General features: G+C 37.2%; 1 protein-coding gene across 5 annotated transcripts in view; it reads right to left on the bottom strand.

The window, feature by feature from the left end:
* The window catches only part of LRBA (LPS responsive beige-like anchor protein), a 410,166-nt gene that overhangs the window by 313,982 nt on the left and 69,626 nt on the right, over nt 1–26,558 (bottom strand). For 3 of the 5 annotated variants that reach the window (XM_054064662.1, XM_054064663.1, XM_054064665.1), the window contains exons 23-31: nt 14,129–15,157; nt 13,338–13,424; nt 12,905–13,080; nt 10,981–11,134; nt 10,395–10,575; nt 9,010–9,137; nt 8,548–8,655; nt 6,054–6,225; nt 4,987–5,428 (exon numbers count right to left, since the gene is read on the bottom strand). In XM_054064662.1, the coding sequence (XP_053920637.1) occupies nt 4,987–5,428; nt 6,054–6,225; nt 8,548–8,655; nt 9,010–9,137; nt 10,395–10,575; nt 10,981–11,134; nt 12,905–13,080; nt 13,338–13,424; nt 14,129–15,157 (2,477 nt within the window). The remainder of the gene's footprint in view (nt 1–4,986; nt 5,429–6,053; nt 6,226–8,547; nt 8,656–9,009; nt 9,138–10,394; nt 10,576–10,980; nt 11,135–12,904; nt 13,081–13,337; nt 13,425–14,128; nt 15,158–26,558) is intronic. The other 2 variants (XM_054064666.1, XM_054064667.1) reach the window with 1 other exon arrangement.

Here is a 26,558-nt window from a genome sequence, read left to right as displayed (position 1 = left end):
AGCACTATGGTAAAAATGATAGTTTAGTTGCCTCATTTACATAACTATATTAGATGTTTGCCTTTTTTTAATTTAAAATCAAGTATTTAAGGTTTAAAGTGGGAATTTACAACACGTGAACCGATAAACATAGGTCAGGCATAGTGAGAACTAGCCACTATAAATACATCTTAGCCAGAAGGTCAGTGTGTTATTAGTCCCAATTATGCTGAAGTGTAAGAAGCCTTCGTGTTGCAGACAATTATTCACTGCTGAATGAGCACAGACCACTGAGCTGAACACTGACTTCCATCACAGACAAAGGCTTACACAATAATGACCTCTTCTGCCAAATTCTATAAGGATCTACTTATTGAAAGCTTTCTTGGTTTCAGATCACTGATTCTTCTTTTTCAATACCAAGATACAAAATACTTATAAATACATCTTAAATTTTTAGTATATTTCCCTAAATCTTTATGTTTTTTTGAAGCTGGCATGTCTGCAATTAATTTTAAATACACTTAAAGTTACAAATTTTCTTTGGGTGTGAGTCAACTACTCCTAATACAACACCGGACAGGCCAAACTGATGACCTCACTATCATTTAAAAATAATGTTCTAATTCCTCTTGACATACAGGAATTTATACAGTTTTAATTCTCAGCATTCCATTTTTTTAGCACTGAACAGCAACACAAGTGACAGTTTGGCTGTTTCCCTATGGGATAATGGTTTTAGTTCACAATCAAAACAAGGTAGTTTTGTTCCAGGCTACCAGAATGATGCCCATTGCAGGGCTCCTATGTAATGAGCAAAAGACCCATGAAGAGGATCAGAGACTTATTTTTACCTCTACTTTGCAAGCCAGAAAACCAGCCTGCCATATCAGCGTCATTCTACAGACTCTGCTGTCTGCCTGCAGATAATACCCATTCTCTTATGCCCCCCCTTCAAATACTCAAAAAGAAAGGAAGAATAAGAGAGTCTCAAAACCATGAGAGATCAGAGAGAGGGGAGAAAAGAGATGATAGAAAGAATACAATCAATTCTGTAAGAGAACTTTAAAACCATCTTGGCAGGGAGAAGACTTCAAACAGTTTGTCTCCTCAGCCTCTGCAGAATGCAAATTGTTGGTGTGCCATAAGAGCTGAGCTGCTCATCACAGCACGTGTGCCTTGATCTCCAGATCCCCCAACTCTCATATTCTGTCTCTACCTGTACCTGTAAGTCTTAATCTTGTCAATGATGAGTTTATTCTTTTTACACTTGAGGCCCAAATCAATGAAGTAAAAAATGTATTCATTCCATATAAGAAAAGGACTTTGATTCAATTTAACTGTAATACCACAACCAACCAATATAAAGGTACCACTGACTGACAAAATGCATAAACACAGACTGAGCCAAACTAAGCAGCTTACAGATGATGTTGCAAAAAGATAACCAAGCTTATTAACATATCTGTTCTGTAAGTTACAGCTCTGCAGATTTAAACTCTACAAGGCCACAATTTAAAAGCCTATACTCCTCTGAACCCTCAGCATCAGCTTCCTACGATAACAAGATTATTGAATGTTTCCACAAAAAGCAGTAGAAGCCAGAAGAGACCAAGGTTTTCTTTTAAGTTGCACAGTAAAAATGGCGAGTGATAAATTATGGGTTTTATTAGACTAACTGAAGAGAAACGCAATCTTTTTTTTTATCCTAAGAATTGGTTATTTTTATTTCTGTTTTATTTAAATTTGCTTGCATTAGCCTTCCCTCCCCCGCCCCTTGCTACAAGATTGCTGTTTTAGGACACACTGAAATTGGAACATTAATTCATGTCCCTATGGGACTTGGGAAAAAGCCAACGCAAGTCTTGAACTTTATCATTATATACCCCTGGCACCCACTAATCACAAGATTGCATCTTCATGTAAGATAAGGGGAAGATTTTTGGCATGGGAAGGAACACATACACCTAGTTGTTTGCGAAGGCTTGCAACCTGGCAGCCTTTCAGTAAGGTTACACTCACACAGCTGTTACTGTATACTCTCCAGCGATGGCTAGGAAGTTGATAATCCTTAAGATATGAGGAGAGTTTTGATTTCTGACACAGCATTCCTGAGATAAATGCAGGATCAGAGAGATGCTTTGAAATTCCCAGAGATACCCCACTAGTAAGCTGCTACATGGGAACAACTTTTAACCAAGTGTCTTTAAAAAGAAAAAAAAAGTTAAATCACAGAATTTGTGTTTGCTTCCAAACAATATATTAAATATAAGCCAGACAAAGAAAATAAGAGAGCGGCATAAAGCCTATTTTTCCAATCTTTCCCGATGTACCTTAGTATTTTTGTCTATTACAGAGATAAGAGCTACTGTTTCCAACTCTATTACAGTTTCTTGTGAAAAGGTTTTTCTTTCCCTGGTACAATTCCTTCCCATTGTTGTCAGCGGGTGCCATTTCAGAGCATAAACTTGTATTTTAAGCGAAGCTGCACTGTATAAAGATACAGCCACCTTCAAGCAGTCATGAGACTTTCCCATCTGTAAAATTTTAAATATAAATCTTTCGTTTCCACAGTTATTGTCTCTTTGATTAACTGATTCATTAGCTAGTTAGCAACATGTCTTATCATGGATCAACGTGTTTACCATAGATGCAAGGTTGTGCATGTCACTACCAGATGATAATTGACTAGATGGAAGACTCCTACTCCTAAGTACACTTCCATCTGACATACCACCAAAAGGAAGGAAATGAAAAACTAAGCCACCTAGAAACACAGAGCTGCTGCCATACCAAGGTCATGTGCAACCGCTGAAGGACAAAATATGTTATAGTAGTTCATGATCTTTTCCTCACATACTTAGCCCCACCCACTAAACACAAAGTCATAGGAAACTAATACCCCCAAGGTACCTCCATGGAGCAGTCCAGAACAGCTACATAAACCCCTACAAAACCCCCATTCACTGTGCTGTCTACTGCATCAGTCCATGCAAGCCTTTCACTCCTCTGTACATATTCCTTCACCAGACTCACTTCTTTTCAGTATCTCATACAGTAATTGCGTCTCAAGGTTCAGTGAGAGAACGTTAAGAGTTGTGGTTACAAATGGCTTGTATTTCAGAGGTGAGAAAAGGAGAGAAGAGTCCATCCAGGACAGGGTGGTACTGGAAAAGTATAAGGGCAAAACAGCAAGTAGTTAAAATTTTCAGTGACTTGCTCTACAAAAGATACTGCAATTTAAGGTGGTTTTTCTTTGTTATTTCAGTTACTTTGTAACTATACAGAAAAAAGAACGCAGAACTGCAAATCATTAATGGGCTGCCGCCAATACCCAGTATTTCATTAGTGTACATGTTATCAAATTAAATCACACAGTTCCCTCTGATATTTTGCAGGCATAATCTACTTATCTCGGATATCAGGACTGCAAGTGCCTAATCACTTCCCATCTAGTTAACATGCTTTAAACCAATAGCTAAAAAATAATTTCTAAATGCAACACACATTTCTGTACCAGATCTCTAGACAAATGTTTTGTAGTCCAAACTTCTACCACCCACCAATGAATAGTAATTTCTTAGGGAAAAACATCAGTCACAGACTAAAACATTGTGCTATTTCACATCAACTGCCCACGTGCTGTAAAAATCAATGACAGGGCTCAATGGGAAGTGCTGAAAGCACTTGGGCAGCAGTAAGGAAGAGAGGGACGACGAGTTGTAATTTGTTGCCAGTTTTTCCCCTCTGCCTTCATCCTCCAACTCACCCAACCAAGTCCTTCTGTTTAGAACAACAAACACTACTGAGATGAGAGCAAAGGGGCCAAATGCTAACATAGACGATCTGTGTCTAGTCTAGCTAGACAGCCACCACCGCCCTTCCCTCACCAGTGATACGGCAATCTGACCTGAGAAGATGTGACAGCAGCACCCATACTCCGGCAGAGCTACACCCCTTTCTTTGGGCCATCTAAATTGGCTAGTTTGAGCAAGGCTGCCATAGCCTGCAAGCATCGGAGCCAGAGGAAGTTCAGCAATAAGCAGAGGATCAGATACTGGTACGTTAACAAGGAATCCCCTTCCACAAGCCCCAACTGCAGGATTTCTGGAAATGACCAAGGCTTTTCCAGAGGCAGGAATGGAAGTGTTAGGGAATTCCATCTTTTGTTCTTTGTTTCCTTTGGTGTTCTGGGGAATCCTGAAGGAGTAAAAGTCAGTAAGAGTAGTAAAGGAAATGTTGTCCAACATACTTAGGAAAAGGTAAGGAGCTAATGAGACTGAAACGTAGGGGAATAGGTAGAAGGACAGCTAGATCATTACTCCATTGTTTTCCATCTATTTTTAACTATTGTATTATTAAACCAGTATTCTTTTGCAGGCCTACAGTAACAGAAGCTACATACAACAGATCAATACACAAACTAATCTATACATCATTACATTAAGTTATTTAATGTCCATTGTATTTCCTGTGTCCTTTCAAATTGAGTAAATATGAACAGAACATCAGTTCTCACCTGCAAGTGTTGCAGTTAGTAACAGGAGGATAGGAAAGATAAAAGAACAGCTTACGCCCTTAATCTTTTCTTTTACTCTTGCAGCCACTTCTAGGCAATTTATTGGCTCTCTTTCCATACTGTTGCAGAGCTGTAACATGTAGTGAGACAGAAAAGCTAACTCTTATAAAAAGAGTTATAAAACCTCTTATAAAAAGAGGTGCTGGCTTCAAGACCCCTAAGTATAACCCATCACCAGTCACTTCCACAACCTTTTGCTGCATAACACAGCATCCCGTGAGTCGCAATGCATACCTTCATGATGAACATATGCGATGTTGGTAGATTTTGTAGTCAAAAGTTCTACCTGAAAATCCAAGTGTCTTGATTATATTAAACACTAGATGACACTAACACGAGATCTGGTGAACTGAAATGTCCATTTTTCTGTTCCTTACAGATATCTTAAACAAAATGAAGTAGCTCAAGTACTTTAGAAATTACATTACCTGTCAAAGGAATGGAACTGTACAGGCTGCTCAGCAGCTCCATTGCCAAGGACTCCAAGGAAGGTGGGAGGCAGAAGAGCAGCATCCACTGCAGCCCCATCAGCCGGTGTGCTTACCAAGCTTCTCAAGATGTCCTTTACGTTGACATTTTTTGCAGCTGGTACAGAAGTTGCAGGTTTACTATCGTCAGTTCCTGTCTCGCTTCTGCCCTCCTGAGACTTATTTACTTCTAATGAGAGGGTACACAGTACTTCACTGATTGCATCTGGACCGGCACTAACATTCAGAGGTCCTGCTTCAGCAACACTACCAGAACTGTTTGTTTGCCCTGACACTGGTTCCTCCCCAAGACTAGAAGAATCTCTTCCTTGTACGGATGCTGTACTTTCTGAATCTTCTGTGGAGGCTGAAGCACCAAGAGCAGCAGATGGGTTTTTCACATCTGTTCATAACAAAATCAGAAAACACATTTTAAGTTCATTATTAACAGAATTGCATTCACAACATTGTTCCTAAAGAGGTAACACCAATAGGTGACAAGTGAAATAAAACAACTGTATCTCCTCTTGACTACTTAGACATTTAATATTATCTATAAGCATTTAATAGGAAACGTAGAAATTAAAAGGAAATTCTTCTGTTCTGAAAAGACTTAGAAAGTTATAACACTTAAAAATTGAGACAAGGATATAGAAGATATTGACTCAACGGTCAAAGAATTAAAAATTAATTGAGGAGGTTTAAGAAGTCATATCATGGGAACAAAAAGCTGACAGTCTATGCCTTTGCATTCTTAACCTTACACCAAACAGCAATGTTTCTGCAACAGGCATTTGTGAATACTTCACTACTTCAGTGAGACTAACCACCTTTACACTGAAAATTCAACCTACGGATTAGGCTCGTCTCAGATCAGAAAAAGATTTGCAAAAATACAGCGGCAAACTGAATACTATAATTTTATTTAAGTGGTTACAATGCCCATACTGCTATACAATTGTACTTCTACAGAATTTTAAGATGTATAAGCCAAATTATTTTATTTGGCCAAATAGTTAACAGTTCACCTGTTGCAGGACTTTCGTTATTTTCATTCTCCAATTCCTTGAATGACTGGCTATGGTTTGAGGGTCGCCTTTCATTCTGGGGTTCCAGTATATCTCTGTATTTTGAAACCATGAGCACAGAAATAAAATATACAACAGCCAAAGCCAAGAACTGAGCCTGTTTACTATCCTCCTGTAAAAAAAAGGACACATACAGATTTTTACATAACAATTTCAGCAGCATGTTTATTTTGCTGTAAAGTATGCCCAGCGCTACCATAAACAGACCAGCAGTAAGCTGATATGTCAACAATGGAAGAACAATATTCTCCAGTCACAGTTTGTCTCACCTATAAAGCTAGGGAATATAGCAATTGTATTCAAGTGGCACTAATCCTTTCGGTTTTTATTTATAAATATGACAACTTTGACTAAGGTTGTGTTTTGACTACATGCTTCAACTTAGTGCAGGGACTAGGACCGCTTTATTTATTTACAGGTGTTTCCTCTATGTTGTTTCCTCAAGTGTGCCAAGATATTAGCAGCATTTGCTGTTAAGTACAAGCAGGCAAATGCACTCAAAGTCGTAAAAGTATTTCTAAACTACTACATATTAATGAAGGAAGTGGAACAAATTCCAGAACCAGTGTTACAGTTTTATTTCATCATCAGATTGTCAAGATTCATGTACTCTACTATTTAAACAAGAATTGGCAAATATGCCTTTGCGTTACACTTTATGAAGAGATTTTAAGAAAATCCTAAAAACCAATCTGAATCTGAACTATGCCAGGTACCTGCCCAGAGTATTCAGTCAGTTCTAGTGAAACAGAGGAAAGACCTGTGTCCCAGATCTGACTAGACAGCCACTCCCCTCTTGCTGTTGAAGGAAGAAAAGCTTCGTATGCTTTGGGATCATAGGAGAGTTGAATATTTGGATCCTCACTGAGCAACTGGTAAGAAAAAGGGTGTTCTAGGTTTTCATTTTCCCTCCTTTACATAAGGGCTCAGGCAGCATTCAATTTTCCCATGTGAGCAGTTCAAGAAACTAAGTTGAACTATAAAGCTCATTTTATTATAATTGCAGTGCCTATTGAAGCTCCATATTCCATGAAGAGTTCTTTAACAAGCTACACTGGTTTATGAGAAGTTCCCTATTAAGGGCTAGACATCATTGAATCCAGTCAGTTACACTGAAGAAGCAACCTATATTCCCCTCAGCTCAATGCGAATCCTTAACTTTCATTGAACAAGACAAAAATAACAGGTTAGCATTACGTAAGTCCCCTACAATGGTAAGGATTAAAGAATTTTCTTGATAAATTAGTTTTTTGCCAGAGAGTTTCCAACTTAATATAAGTTGCAATCCAGTGAATTAGCACTACCTCGTCCTCATTTTTTCTTTTATGTTTTTAGAACTCCTTGAAATAAAGTTCATATACTACTAGAAGTACTATTACCAGTGGTTAAGTGGAATCAATCCAAGTTCTTCCTATACAGGTTCAAATCATGCCAATTACAATTCTATCTGCTGAACACAATGTAAGAAACTGTATGTAAATCAAACAAATTATTTAGACACAAGTACAAGCACCTCATACTTGATAAAAACTACTGCACTGCTTTTTTTAAAAGAAAAAATGAGTACAAAAAAAGTGTTTTATTTTGAAGAACACATTATTAGGATTGTTTTAATTGCTACCAGTATGGAAGATTCACTTCCTACTCTTTTGCACACTAATACTGAAGTAGGGGTTGAAAGAAGCTTGTTTCAATCAATAATTGCTGTAAAGATAAAAACCAAAGATCCTTCACTATTCTGAATAGAAATAAAGTCACTGTTTAAATCATTATAGTTGCTAAATAGCCCAATAATTGTAAAATAAGTTCTGGTTTCCAGGCTTGCGGCCACCAATGACTCATAGCCATTATAGCTGCTGTATTTGCTTACAGAGGATTTTTTTTAAGCAATCAATCTCTATTTCCTCAATATTGGTTATAAAGTTGCTGACATAGTGCAAAGATATTTTTAGTCAATTCAAGACTAAAAATCATATGCATATTTACAGCATACGCACACAAATTGGTTCCTCTGAGGGGATGTAAAGGACTTAAGAGATGACCTCTTATTTCTAATTAGCTAGAAAGATATTAATTTTTCAAGAAGCATCCATAAACATCTTTATGATACATAGTATACATAAACAGTCTGTCAATGTACAGTCTGTCAATGTGAAAGCATATATTTGTATTAGATACAACAGGCAGAATTCCTGAGAATCGGCTCTTCGGAATGTAATAAAGAGCATGGTCAGCATGCAGTCATTTTCACCTCTCCCTTTTTCCTACCCCTAACACTACAACAGCTGCAGAGTATCATGTATTCCTAAGCAGTGTGAACAGTATTTAAGTTTTGTAAATTCAATTTAGCCAGATTGCAAAACAAATAGCAAGTGTTCAGCAAACAGATACACGCAGAGATCTAGCCACAAAGAAAACGTTATTTAGAACCTACTATATCTCTGAACACTACTGCTCGAAGTCGATTGATATCCATATCCTGCAGAAGTCTGTCATGGTCTCGTATTGGAGAAATGCCACCAGTCATCATGTCCACTGGACTCTATTAAAAAAAGGCAATTATTTCAGATTCTCTTTTTGAAAGCGTTCCACTAAGAATCATTAAGTGTGTACAATAACCCACTGTACATCAAATTGTCGTAACTAGAGCACAAAGATCAGATATTAATTTCATCTTTAAAGGGAAAAAAATCTGCCAAATTCTTGTGACATTTATTTCACTGTGGAATATTAAATATGTGGTAAATTCACATCTTGAAAAACCTACTTCGGGATTTCCAGTGTATGTGTCCTTCAGCTCTCTTACAGTATTAGTGGTGTAGGTATAAATTTTAATCTCTCTGAATAGAGCAATAATTATTGACTTTTGTGTTCCTGAGCGTGGTCTTGTACTTGCCTTTGCTGCAGACTTTCCCGTTCTTATAAAGCCCTGCACTGTTTTTTGGTTCTTCCCGGTGTCTCCAATAGGCTTCATCTGTGCGTGCTGCTGACACTCCAAGCAATTTCTTACTGCTACCGCACACACTTGAACAGAAAAAATATGTTAAGAATTACTCCAGGAAATTGTATTGTTTATATCCCTTACACACATATATAATACATTTCTGTTTTTCACTTAAACCTAGAAGTCTAAGCATATTATTAAAATGATATTTTGCTTCCATGAATTTTAAGCAGTTGCAAAAGTCTTTAATAATTTACACCTAATAATTAATATTAAATTATTAGAACACGTATGCTATATCTAATGGACACTTCAAAGTATGTAAGTTAGCATCCCTCACTGAAATTTTACCATGCAGGGAGAGTGAAGACAGCTAAATTTCACAGACTAATAAGGAAGAAGGACAAGTGATACACAGTAAAATGAACTACAATGTTGGCTTCATAATGGCCTCTTACTCTTGGACTAAATGTTCTGAAGTTACACAACTTATTTTTTTTTTAGCTTCACAGTTGTGCCTATTTCATCTTCTAATACTATTTTCAAAGTAAAAAAGAACTACCCCACCTCTATACCTGTTTGCATCCCATAAATCTTGTTCTACCTGCACAAAGTTTTAATTGCCTAGAAAGGGAGAGGAAGGCTAGTTATTGTTAAAGCTCTGAGCTGCTCTGGCACTCATGCAAATTAAACTTTTCATTACAAAAATTCTTAGAGCATGCAGCTAGCATGAATACTCTCCTCCTGTATTAACTGTACTCAGTTATGATTTTGAATGTCCACATTTTCATTTATTTTTTAAGGTAATGACTACTTTCTTTCAATCCAATTTGATGCAAACATACTATAATACTGAATGCGACTACGGGCCAATTTGAACTCTACTCTTTAGAAATTTACATCTCTAGCTTCCACCACACCTTCATCTACCAACCTCAAGATTTAAACCTCTTTCCTACGTATTGTAAAAGTTCATCTTTTTTCACATAGTACAAGATTTCTTCCTCTTAAACTTGCTACATGCCCAGTCTTGACTACTTGGGGAACTTTGGCAAAAGAAATATCTTCATGGATAAAATGAAAACATGCATCCACAACAGTCAGGCTATCAAACTTAGTCATTTATTTTATTTAACATTTTGAAGATGAAAAGACACATGTATGCATTGCAGAATATAGTGAAAGTAAAATAGAAAATGATCTCTGTGCTTCTTTAACTAAATATTATCTTGATTTAAGAAAAAGAGGACAGGAAATAAAAAAAAGCTAACAATTGCTAACTAATTAGTAACAGCAAGTTCCTATGCACATAACCACAAGCGGTTTTATTTGCTTACCCAGACGAAGACACTGTCGCAGAACTCCTCCAGATGACATATTTTTCTCAGACTCTATTTCAGTGAAACTGAGAGAGCTTGCAAAAATTAGCACATCTACAAGGTTGATTAATCTCTGGAGAAATGTTAAAGATGCTTCTACTGAAAGTCCTTGAGTTGGCTCAATATTCTCCAATTCATGCTACACAGAGAAAAATGGAAAACTACATTTACTTCTTCACAGAGATGATACTCCTACAACTTAAATGAAGAAAGATGTATGCTTGAAGTTCATTTTCAGTCGCATTCAGGAGTCGTAATTAGTCATTGTATGAACAATCGTTAGTATTGGGATTTAATCCCATTCTAGACTACTACAGGACAATAAAGCTAGGCAACTTCTTATGTCTTCAGGCAAAGATGGCAGGCACCTGAATTATTTTAGAGAAAGCATGGAGGTGAGCAAAGGGAGGAAAGAGATGCTTGTGGAAATATTCTACAGACATTCCAGTTTCCCAAGAGGACAGATATAATAGCTAATACACTGCATAACGAAAGGTACCCTCCCACGAGAGACAGATTTTCAAATAAAAATTAAATTCCTTACAGTAGCAGATGTGGCAGCAGAAAGCAAGGGCAATATACCACCACAAGCCATAATCATGTTGTCCATCACTTGAGAGATAAGGTGAATTGTGTTGTGCACAAATATGACATTGTCACTGCTATTCACAAAGTCCATCACAGTTTTTGTAGAATGGCTGTCCGAAAAGAAACATTCAGAATACAGCTTTACTTTTGTGGCACTTTAGCATCTTTATGCTTTCATAAAACTAAAACCAGACAGCTAGCAGTGAGGCAGCAAATATCACACGGCTGTAAGGGTCAACTGATGTACCTTAACCTAAATCAAAAACTATCTTTCCTATCTGCTCTTAAACCTCTCCAGATCATAGTTCATTTAAAAAAAAAAAAAAAAAAAAAAAAAAAAAAAAAAACAAAAAAAAAACAAAAAGCAAAAAAAAAACATAAGTGTTAATCATTATCTGGATAAAGACCAATTATACGCTGGAGTAGGATTACTTGCTACAGCAGAAGTCACTGCATCAGGCAATACAATACAAGTTTCCTGAAAATGTCAACTAGAATGTTGAGGTTCTGGAGTGCGTCCAGAGAAGACCAACGAAGCTGGTGAAAGGGCTGGAGAAAGTCTTACGAGTTGCGGCTGAGGGAACTGGGGTTGTTTAGCCTGGAGAAAAAGAGGCTGAGGGGAGACTCTATTGCTCTCTACAACTGCCTGAAAGGAGGTTGTGGAGAGGTGGGTGCTGGTCTCTTCTCCCAAGTAAGATGGGACAGGACAAGGGGGAATGGCCTCAAGCTGCACCAGGGGAGGGTCAGACTGGATATCAGGAAAAAGATTTTCACAGAAAGGGTCATCGGGCACTGGCAGAGGCTGCCCAGGGAGGTGGTTGAGTCACCATTCCTGCAGGTATTTAAAAGACAGGTAGATGTGGCACTCAGGGACATGGTTTAGTGGCAGACAGGAATGGTTGGACTCGATGACCCAAGAGGCCTTTTCCAACCTGGTGATTCTATGATTTCAACTTGAATCTTTGGAAAAATTAAACAAATACTAAGGGTTTCTCAGAGAATTAAAACAGTCAACACAGAAACTCAAATCCATTTAAACATGGAAACAGATTTTCAAAAAAAAACATAAACTAAAACTATACTGTAAATTAACCTCTCAGGACATGACTGAAAAAACTATTACATCCTGAAAAATACAGTCAGATGAAAGTCCACATCAGTTTAAATAGTTTTAATCACTTATATAGTCTATTTCTTCATCCTTACATTTCTTTTTATTGGGTCAGAACAGCTATTTGGTTCAATTTAAATTTGGCATTCACTATTACAAGCTAATAATAGGCACCACTCTTATTTAAGTTATTGAATCTTAAAATTAAAATGCAAAATTACCACTGTTTTCAAAGTTTCCTTTTTATTTTTTTTTTACTCAATTCATTTTCATGATTGCACTCCAGACCTCTGTTAAAAGTTAGTTTTTAAATGTATGAACACCTCTATGTTCACAGAACCCTTCCAAAGCAGCAACACAGTATGTGTAAATGCAGAAGTAATAAATACGATTTGGGATAGACTTTTTTTTTAATAGTCCATATTTAGATATTAATAAGAGTTGCAGACCCTTACATACATCAGGACTATGAAAACTGTAATCCAGCAGAAATCAATATGACTGGCATTGACTTAAAGGCAGTAGGATTTCAGTCAAAATCTACGTGTAGGCCCTCATCCAACATATATTTATGTGTGTAGAGACTTAAAAAAAACCTGAGAATGTTTGGGTACAAGTCACAAAATAGGTAAGGCTACCGAGTGATTAAAATACCAGATGTGCAAAATTTGAAGTCAAACAGCAACTCTGATGCAGTTACAAAAAACCTCTCAATCTAATTATAATTGAAAAGCCACTATATCATTCCACACAAAGCACAGAAAATTACCTTCTCCACATCTGTATATCTGTTTCTATGGAAAAGAGTAAGTCTGTAAGCAAGCGCTGATGCATCAGTGACCACTTAAACTCAGGAATACGGAACACAGTTGGCCTAGAGTCTCTTTTCTGCCCATCTGATGTAGCAGCTAGCTCTTGTCCTGAAGAATCTTGCTGCCTTGAGGTCTGAACACAGTTTGCAGACAAAAAAAAAAAAAAATCACATTCTGGTTATCAGTTTCCATGGCATACACTGAAATGCATTTAATACACCTGAGATTTTAGACATTCAACAAGTTTAGACTGTGTACATGGGTCACAAGCAAAGCTAAAACTATTACACAAATGCTATGTACTGGATATATCAAACCTAAAAACTAGTCTACAGCTGCATTACCACATCTGCCAGTCTAGGCATACACAAGCAGTTAACCCAACCTTACCCCAAGAGTATATGTTGCTGTAGACAGTGGTTTTCCTCCTTTAAGGAAGAATGGTGCAGAATGAAGAGCATCCACTAGCAGGTATGTCTGCAGAAGGGAAGTACTCAGATATATGACTATTTAACCATGAAAAGCTGAGTTACAAACTGAAGACTAGAGGGCTGGAGCACTGCAGGATGCAACAGAAGCCCAGTTCTAAATTACACTTGCACAAAAAAGGTAGGCTGACATGATGGACTAACAAACCCGTCAAATATTATGGTTTCAAAAAGATATATAATTTTTGTGTGTACCTCATACAGAGTAGCTAGCATAAACAAATATTTTCACAAAATCCATCAGAATACGAATGAAACTTAGTGGTATATTTTTCTGCACAAGCAATCTTCACTTCTCATTAATTATGAGAGCAGATTGAAGAGTAAAAGGGAGGCTGAGTAAGGAGGCAGACAAAATTCCAGATAAAATCCTCTTAGAATACACAAATGTTTCTTTCAATTCTTCAAACTTAAGAACAGAAGTATCCATCTAGCCAAATACTGAAGTCTCCATGAGCATCCACTAGTGGATGTACAAAGCATAAAAATTTAGAGACTTCTCAGTACACAAATTAGTAAGAATTAGAGCTATTTTAATCAAGGATTCGAAGTATTCCATAGATAAGTCACAAAATACACCCACACACATTGAAGTCCCCAAAATGCGTATGGTCACACTTTTTAAAAAATCTCATAAATTTAAGGACTTCCTTTTATTTTTAAACTAGACAGATAAGGACAGGTAGCATTTACCTCGGGTATGGATCTGGGCGGCAGAGGTGCTTCTAGACATGTGTTAGCTTTCAGTTCCAGATTTTCTGTATCTGACGCAACACTAGAAACATCAAGCTTGGCGATTCTTTTGTCAGATGTTCCAGCAGGCTCTGACAGGCGAGCATTTGCATTTTCTTTAGCGGTTTTGGTTTCACAAAAAAGAATCTTTTCTTCCTCTGGCTTCCTTTTCCCTTCTAAATCTGGTTGAGTTGCTACTTCTTGAACTGCAGAACTCACTGCTTCTGGTGATGAAGTCAGTTCTTGTTTTATCCCATCCACACCTTCAGTATCATCAGATTTTACAAGCAGAGATTCCAGTTGCTTCTCTCTTGCTTTTTCCTGCTTTGTCACTTTGCTTTCATTAGAGCTACATTCCTTGTTCATTTCTTCGAACTCTTCTGAAGGTAAAGGCATACTACTTTCCTCTTTCAAATCAACAAAGTCATCTTCCTCTTCTACCTCTACTGTTAATTTTTCCAGTCTTTCTGGACTTTCAGGAGTTTCTCCTTCCAAAGTAGTTTGCATTGCTAAAGTAGCAGTGACAGCTACTGTTTCCCCCATATGCTCATCAGCTCTGCTCAAAGAATCTTCAATTGCTTCAGCTATTCCAGTACTAATTTCTGAAATACTGGGCTTTATTGCTTCTGGTTCTGGAGAAAATTCCACACAAGACACTGCTTTTAAATCCTGTGCAGTCTCCCCATCTTCCCCCTCTAACTCCTCCCCATGATTAGACACTGAACAAGTTTGTTGGTTACCATCTGATGAGGTATTTGTCTCTTTTTTTTCAGTACTGCACTCCATACCATCACCAATTATGCAGGAAGGAGCGGTAATATCTTCTTTTAACTCCAAACTTTGTTGCTGTCCCTTGGTTTCAGCTTCTTTGCCAACTCCAGAGATTGTTCTAATTGGAGCTGAAGAAGATACTCCACTTCCTTCACCTCCTCTCCCTTGGTACTCCCTGTACATTTGAGAAAGACTCTCTTTGTGCATTTCAAAAGTTACCTAAAAGAACAGAGTTGAAAGTACATTAAAAATTATATACTAATGACTCTCTTTTCTCGGGAAAAAACCCAAATCACTGCTCAAATCACAGTTATATTACAAATTTACACTGAATACTGTCCTCATGATAAAAGAAAGTTTCATGCTCTATCTCCAGTTGGAATTCATGTCAGAATGCGAGTTTTCCTTAAGTCTACCTGTTATTCTGGGCAAAAAGAAAGAAACTGATGAGGAGCTCAACATGAGCCGGCAACATACGCTCGCAGCCCAGAAGACCAACCGTATCCTGGGCTGCATGTAAAGGAGCGTGGCCAGCAGGGTGAGGGAAGTGATTCTGCCGCTCTGCTCCTCTCTTGTGAGACCTCATCTGGAGTATTGCGCCCAGTTCTGGAATCCTCAACACAAGAAAGATATGGAGCTGTTGGAACAGGTTCAGAGGAGGGCTACAAAGATGACTGGAGGACTGGAGCACCTCCCATACGAGGACAGGCTGAGAGAGTTGGGGTTGTTCAGCCTGGAGAAGAGAAGGCTCCAAGGAGATCTTATAGTGATCTTCCAGTACCTAAGAGGGCTACAAGAAAGCTGGAGAGGGATAAAGGCACGGAGTGATAGGACTAGGGGCAATGGCTATAAATTTGAGAGGGGAAGACTTAGACCAGATATAAGGAAGAATTTCTTCAAAATGAGGGTGGTGAGGCACTGGAACAGGTTGCCCAGGGAAGTTGTGAATGCCCCATCCCTGAAGGTGTTCAAGGCCTTGGGCAGGTGGATGTAGTGGAAGGTGTCCTTGCCCATGGCAGGGGGTTGGAATTAGATGATCTTTAAGGCCCTTTCCAACCCAAACCATTCTATGATTCCATGATGACAAAAAAGTAACATTACGGCCAAAAAATCCTAGACCAAACCTGAAGACAGGAAATTAAATGTTTACTAGAAGAACTGAGTTTTAAGGACTACTTCAAGCAAGATAAGTGAAAAACTGTTTAAAGTTTAATATTTATAGTTAACACTTGCAATATTTTCTACACCAATTACAGTTATCTATAATAAGAATTATCTGTACTACTTGCATTCACATAATTGTACAGGATGCAGATAAAAATGGGAGAGCATAACATCAAAAGAATTACTAAATTTGAGATAGCTGACAACTTCAGTATTTTTGTAAGGGAGGACACTGTGACAAGTAGCAGGGCACTTACTATACTTGAGCTTTCACATCATTTTAGCACCTTGAGTATGCTCAACAATCCACAAAGATAAATAAACTTCTGATTAGTTTACATAAAAAAATACAAACCCACAGAATCAGAGCAGAGAGAAGAAGCATGTAACAAAGCCAAAATCTTGGGGACCTCCAAATGATAACTAAAATTCACCAGAGGATTTTCTCCTCTGATGAATGCTATTCACTCAGTGTAAAAGGCACATGAGAAAAGCTACACATCTGACTAGAGCAAGAATCTCCTAAGTATGAGCTGGGGAAAGAAAAAAAAAAAAAGCTCTTAATTCTAGGTATGCAAAAATAATTCCAGCTAGAAAATCTTTACATACATACTGATAAACCTAATTTGCCCAAATAAATAGCTGTGTATTGAAAGAAAAATCTCACTAGACTAACAGAAGCTTTTATTGCACTGTCATTCAATTTAGTTTACCCATACCTTTCTGTTTAGAATTTAGATTTATCTTCTGTAACAGAAGTGTTTATTTATCTGTATGCTTAGTTCTCAAAATTTCCCAATTTATAAGCTGCAGCTTATATGAGGGCTTTATTTTCTAAAACAATTTTCTTTATTATTTTCCACAGACAAAGCAGAGCAGTATATTTTAATAAGAATGCATATTTTCTTATTCTCTAACATATTAAACTAATTAATTAGGATGTAATCTAAAAATTCCATGTACATAGTATTCAAAGTCGTGATTAGTCAGAAGGAATATTTTCCTTTAAGACAATACACATAAGTCAAAACCTAACCTGACAGGTTAAAAAGGTACTAGAAATTACAGTTAACAAATCAGAGAGAAGCAAAGAAAAAATAAAAGTTAAAAGGAATATTCTTGGCAGGTTGTATTATCAATATTAACATTTTCACATACTGTCTTCTCCATCAATCAAATATAAACTGAAGTATTGTAGGAGCGGTGTACTATTCTAACACGTGGCCTAAAGCATGTTATTCATTCAAGTTGATTTTATTGAAATTTGAGTCTCTAGCAACAGAATCGGGATATCTTCTTCCTTCCATTTAAAAAAGTCTCCCTGTACTAGTTTTAAATCAGTTATCTGCAAACAAAAAAAGTGCAAATGATTACAAATGACAGGAAGTTCATCCATCTGTCACAATGGATCTATAAAATATATGATTACTGAGTACTGCTAAGTAGAGCGCGTTGGAGGCATTATTATTTTAGAAATGCTTCCTTCCTGAACTGCACCACAGTCAGGATGTCAAAAGCAACCCAAAACAGATCATGCTAATAAGCTCTTCCTTGCACTTCTAATTTGTTTTCAAAAACATGATTGGGCAAATCTGCTACTGCTTGGTCAAATCACTACTTTTCTGAAGAAGAAATATTGACAACTTGAGCTTATCTTCAGGTAGCTTTCCCTCCTCTCTCTTTCCCTGTTGCTTCTTCCATTTTCAAAACTACTAAAAAGTTTTAGTCTAATAAGTCCTAAACAGACATTAAAATAACCAAAACCACTATTGGTTTATTTCAGCAAAACTTATATGTAATTCCCAGAAAGTACAGGGACCCACAATACATATACATGTTACATACACAAATGCAAGTACAGCTGTAACAAGTCTTTGATAGCATCGCTACCTTTACTCCTTTCTGCTTTCAGTATCAGACCTGTTATTGCAACATTCATTTTGAAAAATACATGGGAAAAATAACTCCTCAAGAGCATTCACAGGCTTTAGCTACACTGCATACTCTACTTTTTTTAACACTGTTAAGCTACATCCAAGTATGAGACCTGGATTCTACTTTGGTTATGCACTGCTTCCAAAATAATTTAACAAGTCTCAGGCCTAGCCACAAAATCTTATTTCCCTAGTTCCCTTGAACCAAGGAAAAGCAGGATAAAGATAAAAATGAGAACAGCACCTTTTTTGTTGTTGTTGTTGCTGTTGTTGTTGTGGAAAGGGGCAAGTAAGAGAGACACGTATGTCAAATTCTATTACTGCTGCTGCCATCTCTCCTCAGTACAAATGGGGATAGGCACAATGACGCTACGATGCTCACAAGACAGTGGCCAGAGGGACCTGTTACAAAGCATGACTTTCCCCAGTGCTGAAACTTGGGTGCGATGTTCACGACCCAGAGAACGTGTTCAGTAACAGCAACAATTCAGTCTTAATGGGACAAATCTCAGAGACGTTTTGCAGGACTGGCAGTTAACTAAATCCACCTTGCGCATTCACAGTGTTACAAGAGTTTCACCAAGCAATACTTGATGCTTACATTGGTCCTTACAAAACACTATGTAAAGCTCTAAATTCTGGTAGCTCTAGCTATGTAAGTGCTTCAATAATTTACCAATCCAATGAAAGTCAATTACAAGCATCGAGGAATACAACTTCAAATGCATTCTAAAAGCATATTGACAGTTCTGTTGCATCTGCCTTCCCTTCAAGGAATCGCTGAAGACCAGGAAGTAAGACCAGATCACCTAGCCCAGTCCTTGATTTTAACTCACTTTCCTACATATTGAGCCCAGTAGCATGAATTGGATGACAGAATCGAGAAAGTTGTCCAGTCCCGGTTCTAGAAATTGAGAGATGAAATCTCCATTGTATCATTTGTTCCAAATCTACTCTACCACATTAAAAATAATAATAATGCAGCCATCTTCATTTTGAAAATCTAGCTTCAGTTTCTAGTCACTAATTATGTCTGCATTTCTGAGTTATTAACAGTACCTCAATAAGGAAGAAATTCCATGCTTTCCAGGTTTTTCTTTTCAACATACTTGTTTTTAAATGCCCAAAAGATGGAAAAGTAACAAGACCACATAAAAAGATTTAGCTTTCATTCTGAACAACTAGAATCCTTCCTGTGACCCCCTTCTGCAACCTTTCCAGCTCTTCAAAAGATCTTTAATACAGTGAACATGCATTTCTTCATGCATCATTCAAGTGTTAAGTCTCATTAAACTCACATGCAGGAGTGAGTAAATCGCTTTATGGTTTCTCACTTTCCACTTCACAAACACATTCTAGAGTGCTGGCAACTACTTTTAGAGAAATGGTCAGTTATATCTCAGCTTCTATAACTTGCGAAATACTCTTTTTCTGTAACGTTGATTTTTTTCTTGTGTTCTATCAAGCCAATCCTATTCACAAAAGATTTTCTCTTACCAACTAGATTTATCATCTTGTTAACAGCATTAAATCAACCAATGTTGAGGTTGTCCTACGCAGGGACAGGAGTTGGACTTAATGTTTGTGGGTCCCTTCCAACTCGGGACATGCTATGATTCTATAAACCTTCCTTGAAAAAAAAAAAAGTCTAAATCCTCTCTCCCTAAATCCAGGGTTGTGAACTTGCTTTTACCCTCTTTTCTCCCCACAGGGCCCTGAAAACCACCATCTCATGGTCACTGCAGCCAAGGATGCTTTTGACCTTCACACTCAGAACAAGTCTCTCGTTGCTGCTGAGCATGAATGTCCAGCAAAAACACCTCTCCTTATTAGGCTCTTCCATTACTCAGAGAAGGAATAAGTTATAAGTGAACTCCAGGAAAGTTCTGGGCTGCTTATGTCCTGCTGTGTTGTCTCTCCAGCACACAACATGCTCATGAGGGCCACAGCCGGCAAAGATGAGGCTGCTCCTACCTGTCTATAAAGGACCTCATCTGCTTGTTCTTCCTGGTCAGGCAGCCTGTAGCAGACACCCCCTATAATATCACATTTACCTGTCCTCTCTTTCCCACCCCAGAAACTCTCTGTTGGCTCTTTATTCATCACCAGGCAGAGCTCCATGCACTCTATTGCTCTCTAACATAAGGGCAACTCCCATTCCTCGTCTTCCTAGTCGTCCTAAAGAGCTGCTCTCTCTTCATTACATCACTTCAGTGACGGGAGCAATCCTGTCACATCTCTGTGACTCTAAGATCGTTACGTGCATGTCATAGTTCATATTACATTACTGAAAGCTCCAAACTTTCTGGCCCCTCATTAGCAACTTTACTACCTCATTAATAAATGTGCCATAGCCGAGATTTCAGTTCTGTTTAAAGTTCACAAAGCCAAACAATGCACCCTACAAAGAAAACACTTAACAAAAGCAGTATCAACGTAAATGCAAAAATAAGTAGAAATTGTTATTACAAAACACTAGTAGACAGAGATAGTTTATAATGGTATTAAAGATTAAACATCAGGATCTGCAAGCATGCAACACTTTACAAAACAATCGTGAGCTTGAAGAACTTTAAATGTACTTAAATCCAGTCATTTTTTATTTCCTTAAGGCATTTGCAACTGTAAAGCTGATAATACAAAATTAATTACTAGAAATTGTTCTAAATTAGTGAGCTAAAAGGCCAACATTAATCTTCACCATCATTTGATGGGTAATCCATAGCTGTTTGCAATGCTTGGAATGCATCTATACGCACTACTAGTTAAAGACACTTGTGAGCTAATAACTGCAACATTTGCCTCAGCCATTAATTTTAACTTAATTTGACATCCAACATTTACTAATTGCAAAGGAGAAAAATTACCATACAGCAATGAAAAAGGTTAAGATGATTGACATTTGCATTAAAGGACATAGGGAAAATATTTTAACAATATGTTAAGATTTTGTCCTTTTTTTCACTATCAGGTGGCCAATTTTGTAGAGTAGAGAGAGAAGCAAATGACTACCAGACAGATCAGACAATTACCTAGTACTACTGTTTCCTTACAGAGTCTGCTCAGCGCCAACTAGCTCCTGTGCTGCTGACACCATCAATAAACTTCATAATTCCAAAAAGCATTACAAACTTAAAAATCTTAACAAGGACTTTATTGATCTGTTTTTCCACTTCTACCCTAGCAACACTAACTGTTCAAAAGTGGAAACTAATCTCCAAACAAAATCAGGTCTGTTTAGATGGAAAGCACCAATATCACACCTAATCTTCAATTCAGTGAAGGGAAAGATAAAAAGGTTCTGTGCGCACCGTATACTCACTAACAGTCTATAATCCACTGACCTAGGGATTTCTGGGTTATTACAGAGCAATTCACAGAAGAAAACTAAGAAAAGCAAATTAACATATATTATGCAGACTAGTACACAGGACAAGTTTCCACCAAAAAAGCACTCACTGACACACAAGGAGGGGGGAAGAGAAAACCACTGTACCAAGACATCTCCATGTACCAGCATTTTTCATCTAAGTAGCAATACTTCTGCCCCAGGGTGAGAAAAAAATATGCATGCAAATAATTTCAAGAATAAGAAAGCAAGTACTAGTCAATATAATTTGTAAGTGCCTTTGCTTATCCAAAAGATAATATTATATATGTTGGCAGTGTTTTATTTTCCATCAAGTCAAGGTATAACATACTGTTATATCATCACATAATAACAAATTCAAACAGCACACCAAACATGTATTTGCTCATTTTCACTAACATATTTAAATTGTAACATGTGAGCACATTATCATCTCAAGGTATATATTTCTCTCTATCTAAATCTCTGCCACCATTCCTTCTGTTCAGTAGACTGTCAAATTCTGCCTTCTGCAAATATTTAGTTATTAAAAAAAAATGTAAACTAACTCAGTGCTTAACACTTTGCCTGGTCATAATACCCTGCAATAGGTCTTATGCACCTCTCTTTGGCCAACCTTTTTCAACGTCTCCATGTGTTGTTGACAGCCCTGTAGCAGACACTCCACACCCATCATTTAAGAGAATCATAGATTAGTTTGGGTTGGAAGGGACCTTAAAGATCATCAACACAGTGACAACCTGAACACAGGAAGCAGCAAGCATGGAGGAGTTTGCCTCAAACTCTGCAGCAGCAGCAAAGGAGACACTAACAATTCTTAAGGCTACAGACACAGGTCCCATCTTCCAATGATTTTTACACAGCTATACAGGTGAGAATCCTTTCTCTCTTCAGAACATCTTTGTTTAGGAAGACTCTCTTACAGCTGTTTGCCTCTTTATGTATCAGTTCGTTCCACCATTTCTTCTTTTTGAGACCTATGGCACTTCTCAATCAGCAGCAAATCTCTATCACACTCTTCTTTTAAGGCTTGTATGGCCTCCTCTACCCAACTGATCCCGTTCTTTCCTGCTTCGTAAATTCTCAGTTTACCTTGCTGACTCTGTTCCTATCCCCTTATTTTATACTTTTCTTTCAGTTTGAATTAGTGAAATTTTAGCATCCTGCAGCTTTATTCATGCCATTCCACTCAGTCAAACTGAATAAATAATGAGATGGAGGAGGTCCCAATTAACCACATATGTTGCATTCAGAAGAGCCTATCAGCAACACAGATCCCTCTCCCCAACCATTCTGCTTGCTGGATAATGAAAATACTTTCTTCTACTCAGAGGCATTGATTAGGAAAAGCCTTCCAACACACATACTATGAAAGAAGCTGTAACAAGGAAACACCTAGAAAAACTGAATGATTGTCTCATAACCACACATCTTGGAGGCACACACCATTAAAGGAGGCTGCACATTCTAGCCTCTTAGTTATCTCTGCTCTCCGTAAGTCAGGTGACCCCTCCTTCCCGCCCCAGAATCATTTCTATCTAGAATAAACAGTAATTTCTTGTAAGTAATTATTTATACTGTAAGTATGAATCTCATATTTAAGCATTTCGAGTGTGCTACTTAATTTACATCTCCTCCAGCTCTGTGTCACTGACATCCGGGCAACTCACAATTGAAAACCAAAAACCTGCAGTAGTACAATGACCGTTTTATCCAGCTACCTCTGTTTCCCCTCAGGGCAATGCATACACTTTTCAGAGGGGATTGAAGAGTATCTCAAGCCTTCAAAATGCCATAGAGCTAAAAACGCCTGTACATACCACTGTGGGAGACCCTACTTTGTTAAGATATGAAGAAAAAAAATTGAGACAAAACCATCCTCAATAACTCATGAATGCCAGTGGGATTTGGAATCAGGCGATCCTGATGGCCCGTTGCTTTCTAAAACTACTAAGCCACATTCACTTCTCTGCAAATTAGTTTTTAAATTGCCATCATATATTAACTCCTCATCACCTAATCTCTGCTGGTTTTCCCTCATCTGACAGTGATGAAAATCAGGCAAACACGTGTAAACAGTTTGCACACCTTTTTTTTCCCCTCCTGTATTAAATGAGCAAGGCACCAAAGAACATCCAAATTTACTTAATACGCAGAAACATTTATTACAGCGATATTGCCTTAGACCAAAAATCAACAATTATGTAGAAATAAACTGCATGTTAAAGTCATAGTAGTAACAGTTTAAGATTATACTTCTTCCCATTCAGATCATTGAACAAAATTTTTCCACTTATACAGGAATTCCCACTTATGGAGCAATAAAATCGTAGCTTATAGATACCAACATTTCTGAGTCTTAAAAAATTTTTCAGAAAAAAAAAAACCCAGAATTTACCCAAATATCTTCTTTTTAACCAAACCACACGATAACACGAAGCAAATTGTAATTAGTAAAATATATTTAAGGGCCTGAAATAAGCAAATGTTAATCCTTCCCAGTAGTTTCAGATATTTACATAATTTAGTAGTGTATTAACTGTGTAAATCATTATATTCTTTAAAATCCTGGGGAAACTGAAAGGTCAAAACGGTAAGTTGTCCACGATTCTTTAAGTGTTTCCTATTATTAACCCCAAAACCATTGGTCCTTTTTACTAAGTAACATCGCTAGACAGACAAAATCTAGGGCCTGGCTAGCAATGTTTAAAAACAGAAGTTTGTAGCTGATTTAAGAAATTCAGCACTGGCCGTTTAGAGCAAACCGAAGTTGTGATTTCATTTTTCCATTAGCATTTTCATTGAACTAGAAGCCACAAATTAAACACCTTTGTATGTTGCGTTAATACTTGGAAAACATAAAATAAAAAATAACATGGAAATGAGCAAAATACGTAAGTAATACTAAGAAATTTGGCTTTAAAAAGGTTACAGACACCACCTAAATTCTGAGCGCGAGGAAACCAATGCAGTGCAATTATACTAGAAAAGCCGTTGCTGCTTTTAAGACGTTGTGCAGCTGTTGCAGGAGAGGGTTACAGTGACAAACAGCTTCCCTGCTACAAAGGTGGCAGGAAATCTATCAAACTGGACAATAAAATTGCAATTGAGTTTCTTTGGCTTTTTATAGCAGCTGCATGTATCTTGATGTGTAGCTCTGCAAAACCTATCCAATTCTGTAACAGTAGTCCTTTATATACTAGTTCTTTATCATAGAATGGTGTTATAAATTAGTGGCAAGAATGGTGCAAAGGGTTGTAAAAAGGAAAAATAAGCAGTAATCCAATACAATTAGAGATGAAATAATAAAAACACAAATTGCTTATTCTCTTAGTGTTAAGGAAATATTTTTGTTCCCATAATCCCCGTGTTACTTTGAAAGCATGTTAGAAATCAAAAACATCTGAGATGCACTTAGTATCAAACAATTTGTCCACTGAATTATGTCTATGCTATGATTCGTGTAAATTTATATAAATTTCAATATTGGTATAACAGGATACAAAAATATTCAAAATAAATAAAACCTGAGGGTTCAAAAAAATCATTATCATTAGATATTAGTATCAGTTTATAAGGACATTTTCAAGTGATTAGTAAAGTTTTACCACAAAGAGCTTTTTTTCTGATTTATCCTAATTTATGCTTAATTAATTAAAAGATAGTTATGAAACTTCATCTAGCTTTCTATCACTAATTGCATAAATTGCATGTATTCTTTATAAATAAGTTCAAACAGCAAATGCATAAAAAGTAAAAACTTCAAATTTTAAAAACAATTATTGCATCATCATTCCTCTATTGTTCAGTTGTTTTTTGGGTGCCTTTTTTGTTTAATCATTTTCATTTAGGCTTCTGAAACTGGATAATACTAGCACCAATGTCCAAACAAACTAAATTCCTTTATGATTCCTTCAAAACTACACCACAACTCTGCCGCTAGCTCTGTCACACTCTGAAGTAGGTTGGAAGAACAAACAGTCTTTACATAGTGACTGAAAAGACAAAAAAGTTAGACCTGGGGAAACTAACACAGGAAGTTATTTCTACAACCAAGGAAACCTCACTGTGCCACCATGCCAGGAACCAAAAATGAGAAACACAGAGTGAAGCACGTCATTTTCTCATTCACTATGGTACTGCACAAATGCATAAAGGCTTTCAGAAAAATAAACCATCAAAGTAACATTATCTGTGTCTCAATTTTTATGTTATTTTCTAAATTGGAATTTTATTCTTAGCAGCTGGCCATGGCATCACAGGAACATCTTGTGTTTTCCTCTATGAACCCTAGATCATTGATTAGCCGTATCTAGTCACTGAAGATAATGACCAAAAATCCATATAAACATTCTGAGACAGAAGTTGCTTAAATGAGATTTCTGACATTACATTATCTTGCAAAAAGAGTCCAAGAACAGAACTGCAGCGTATAAGATAATTTTAAAATTCAATACACCAAAGCCCTGTACTACAGGAATAGAAAGATGGTCTTCTTTCACTCACCTCTCCATCTTTCTCCAGAGACAGTTCCCCAGTAATCCCCAGCATCACCAAAATGCTTTAAATTATGCCAGTTTCTACAAATCACATTAGGGATCTTTACTCTGGCTGCAGTTTGCCATTGTACAACCTACTCCACCCATGCCCTCTGCATCTTGGGGGAAAGAGGTTTTTTGAAGATTGCAGACCTGACACAAAAGAAGATTAAGGACATTTCCAGGGTTTAAATTTGGCCTTGGGTACTTAGCACCCAGATTCCATTTAGCTAAGTGACTATGTAGTGATACTATTTCACATACTTTTATTATATAGATTTGTACATTCCTACATAGCCCGATAACCCACTGTGGAGCTATGAACATGATAAATAAACAGAGCTGCAAAATAATGGTATTATTGCCGTCTGCAGAATCCAACTTTTTTTGAGAAAAAAACAGAACCTGAGAGGAGCAAGTAATTCCTTAGAATCATAAAGTGATCTTTGGGATTCACAGATGTCCTTTTTGCACGGTTAAGTTGCACACATTTAAAAATATATAATTTATTATTTAATTAATTCTAAGTAAATACTTCCGATAAACCAGAATAATTATAAGGCCCACACTAGCCTCATTCTTTTATTCTGAATAGGGAGGGGCAGTTATCTTTT

This window comes from Cuculus canorus, chromosome 4 (assembly GCF_017976375.1).
Source record: "Cuculus canorus isolate bCucCan1 chromosome 4, bCucCan1.pri, whole genome shotgun sequence".
Classification (NCBI taxonomy): domain Eukaryota; kingdom Metazoa; phylum Chordata; class Aves; order Cuculiformes; family Cuculidae; genus Cuculus; species Cuculus canorus.
Note: the sequence above shows the minus strand (reverse complement) of the source record. Positions and strands in the feature narration are given on the sequence as shown.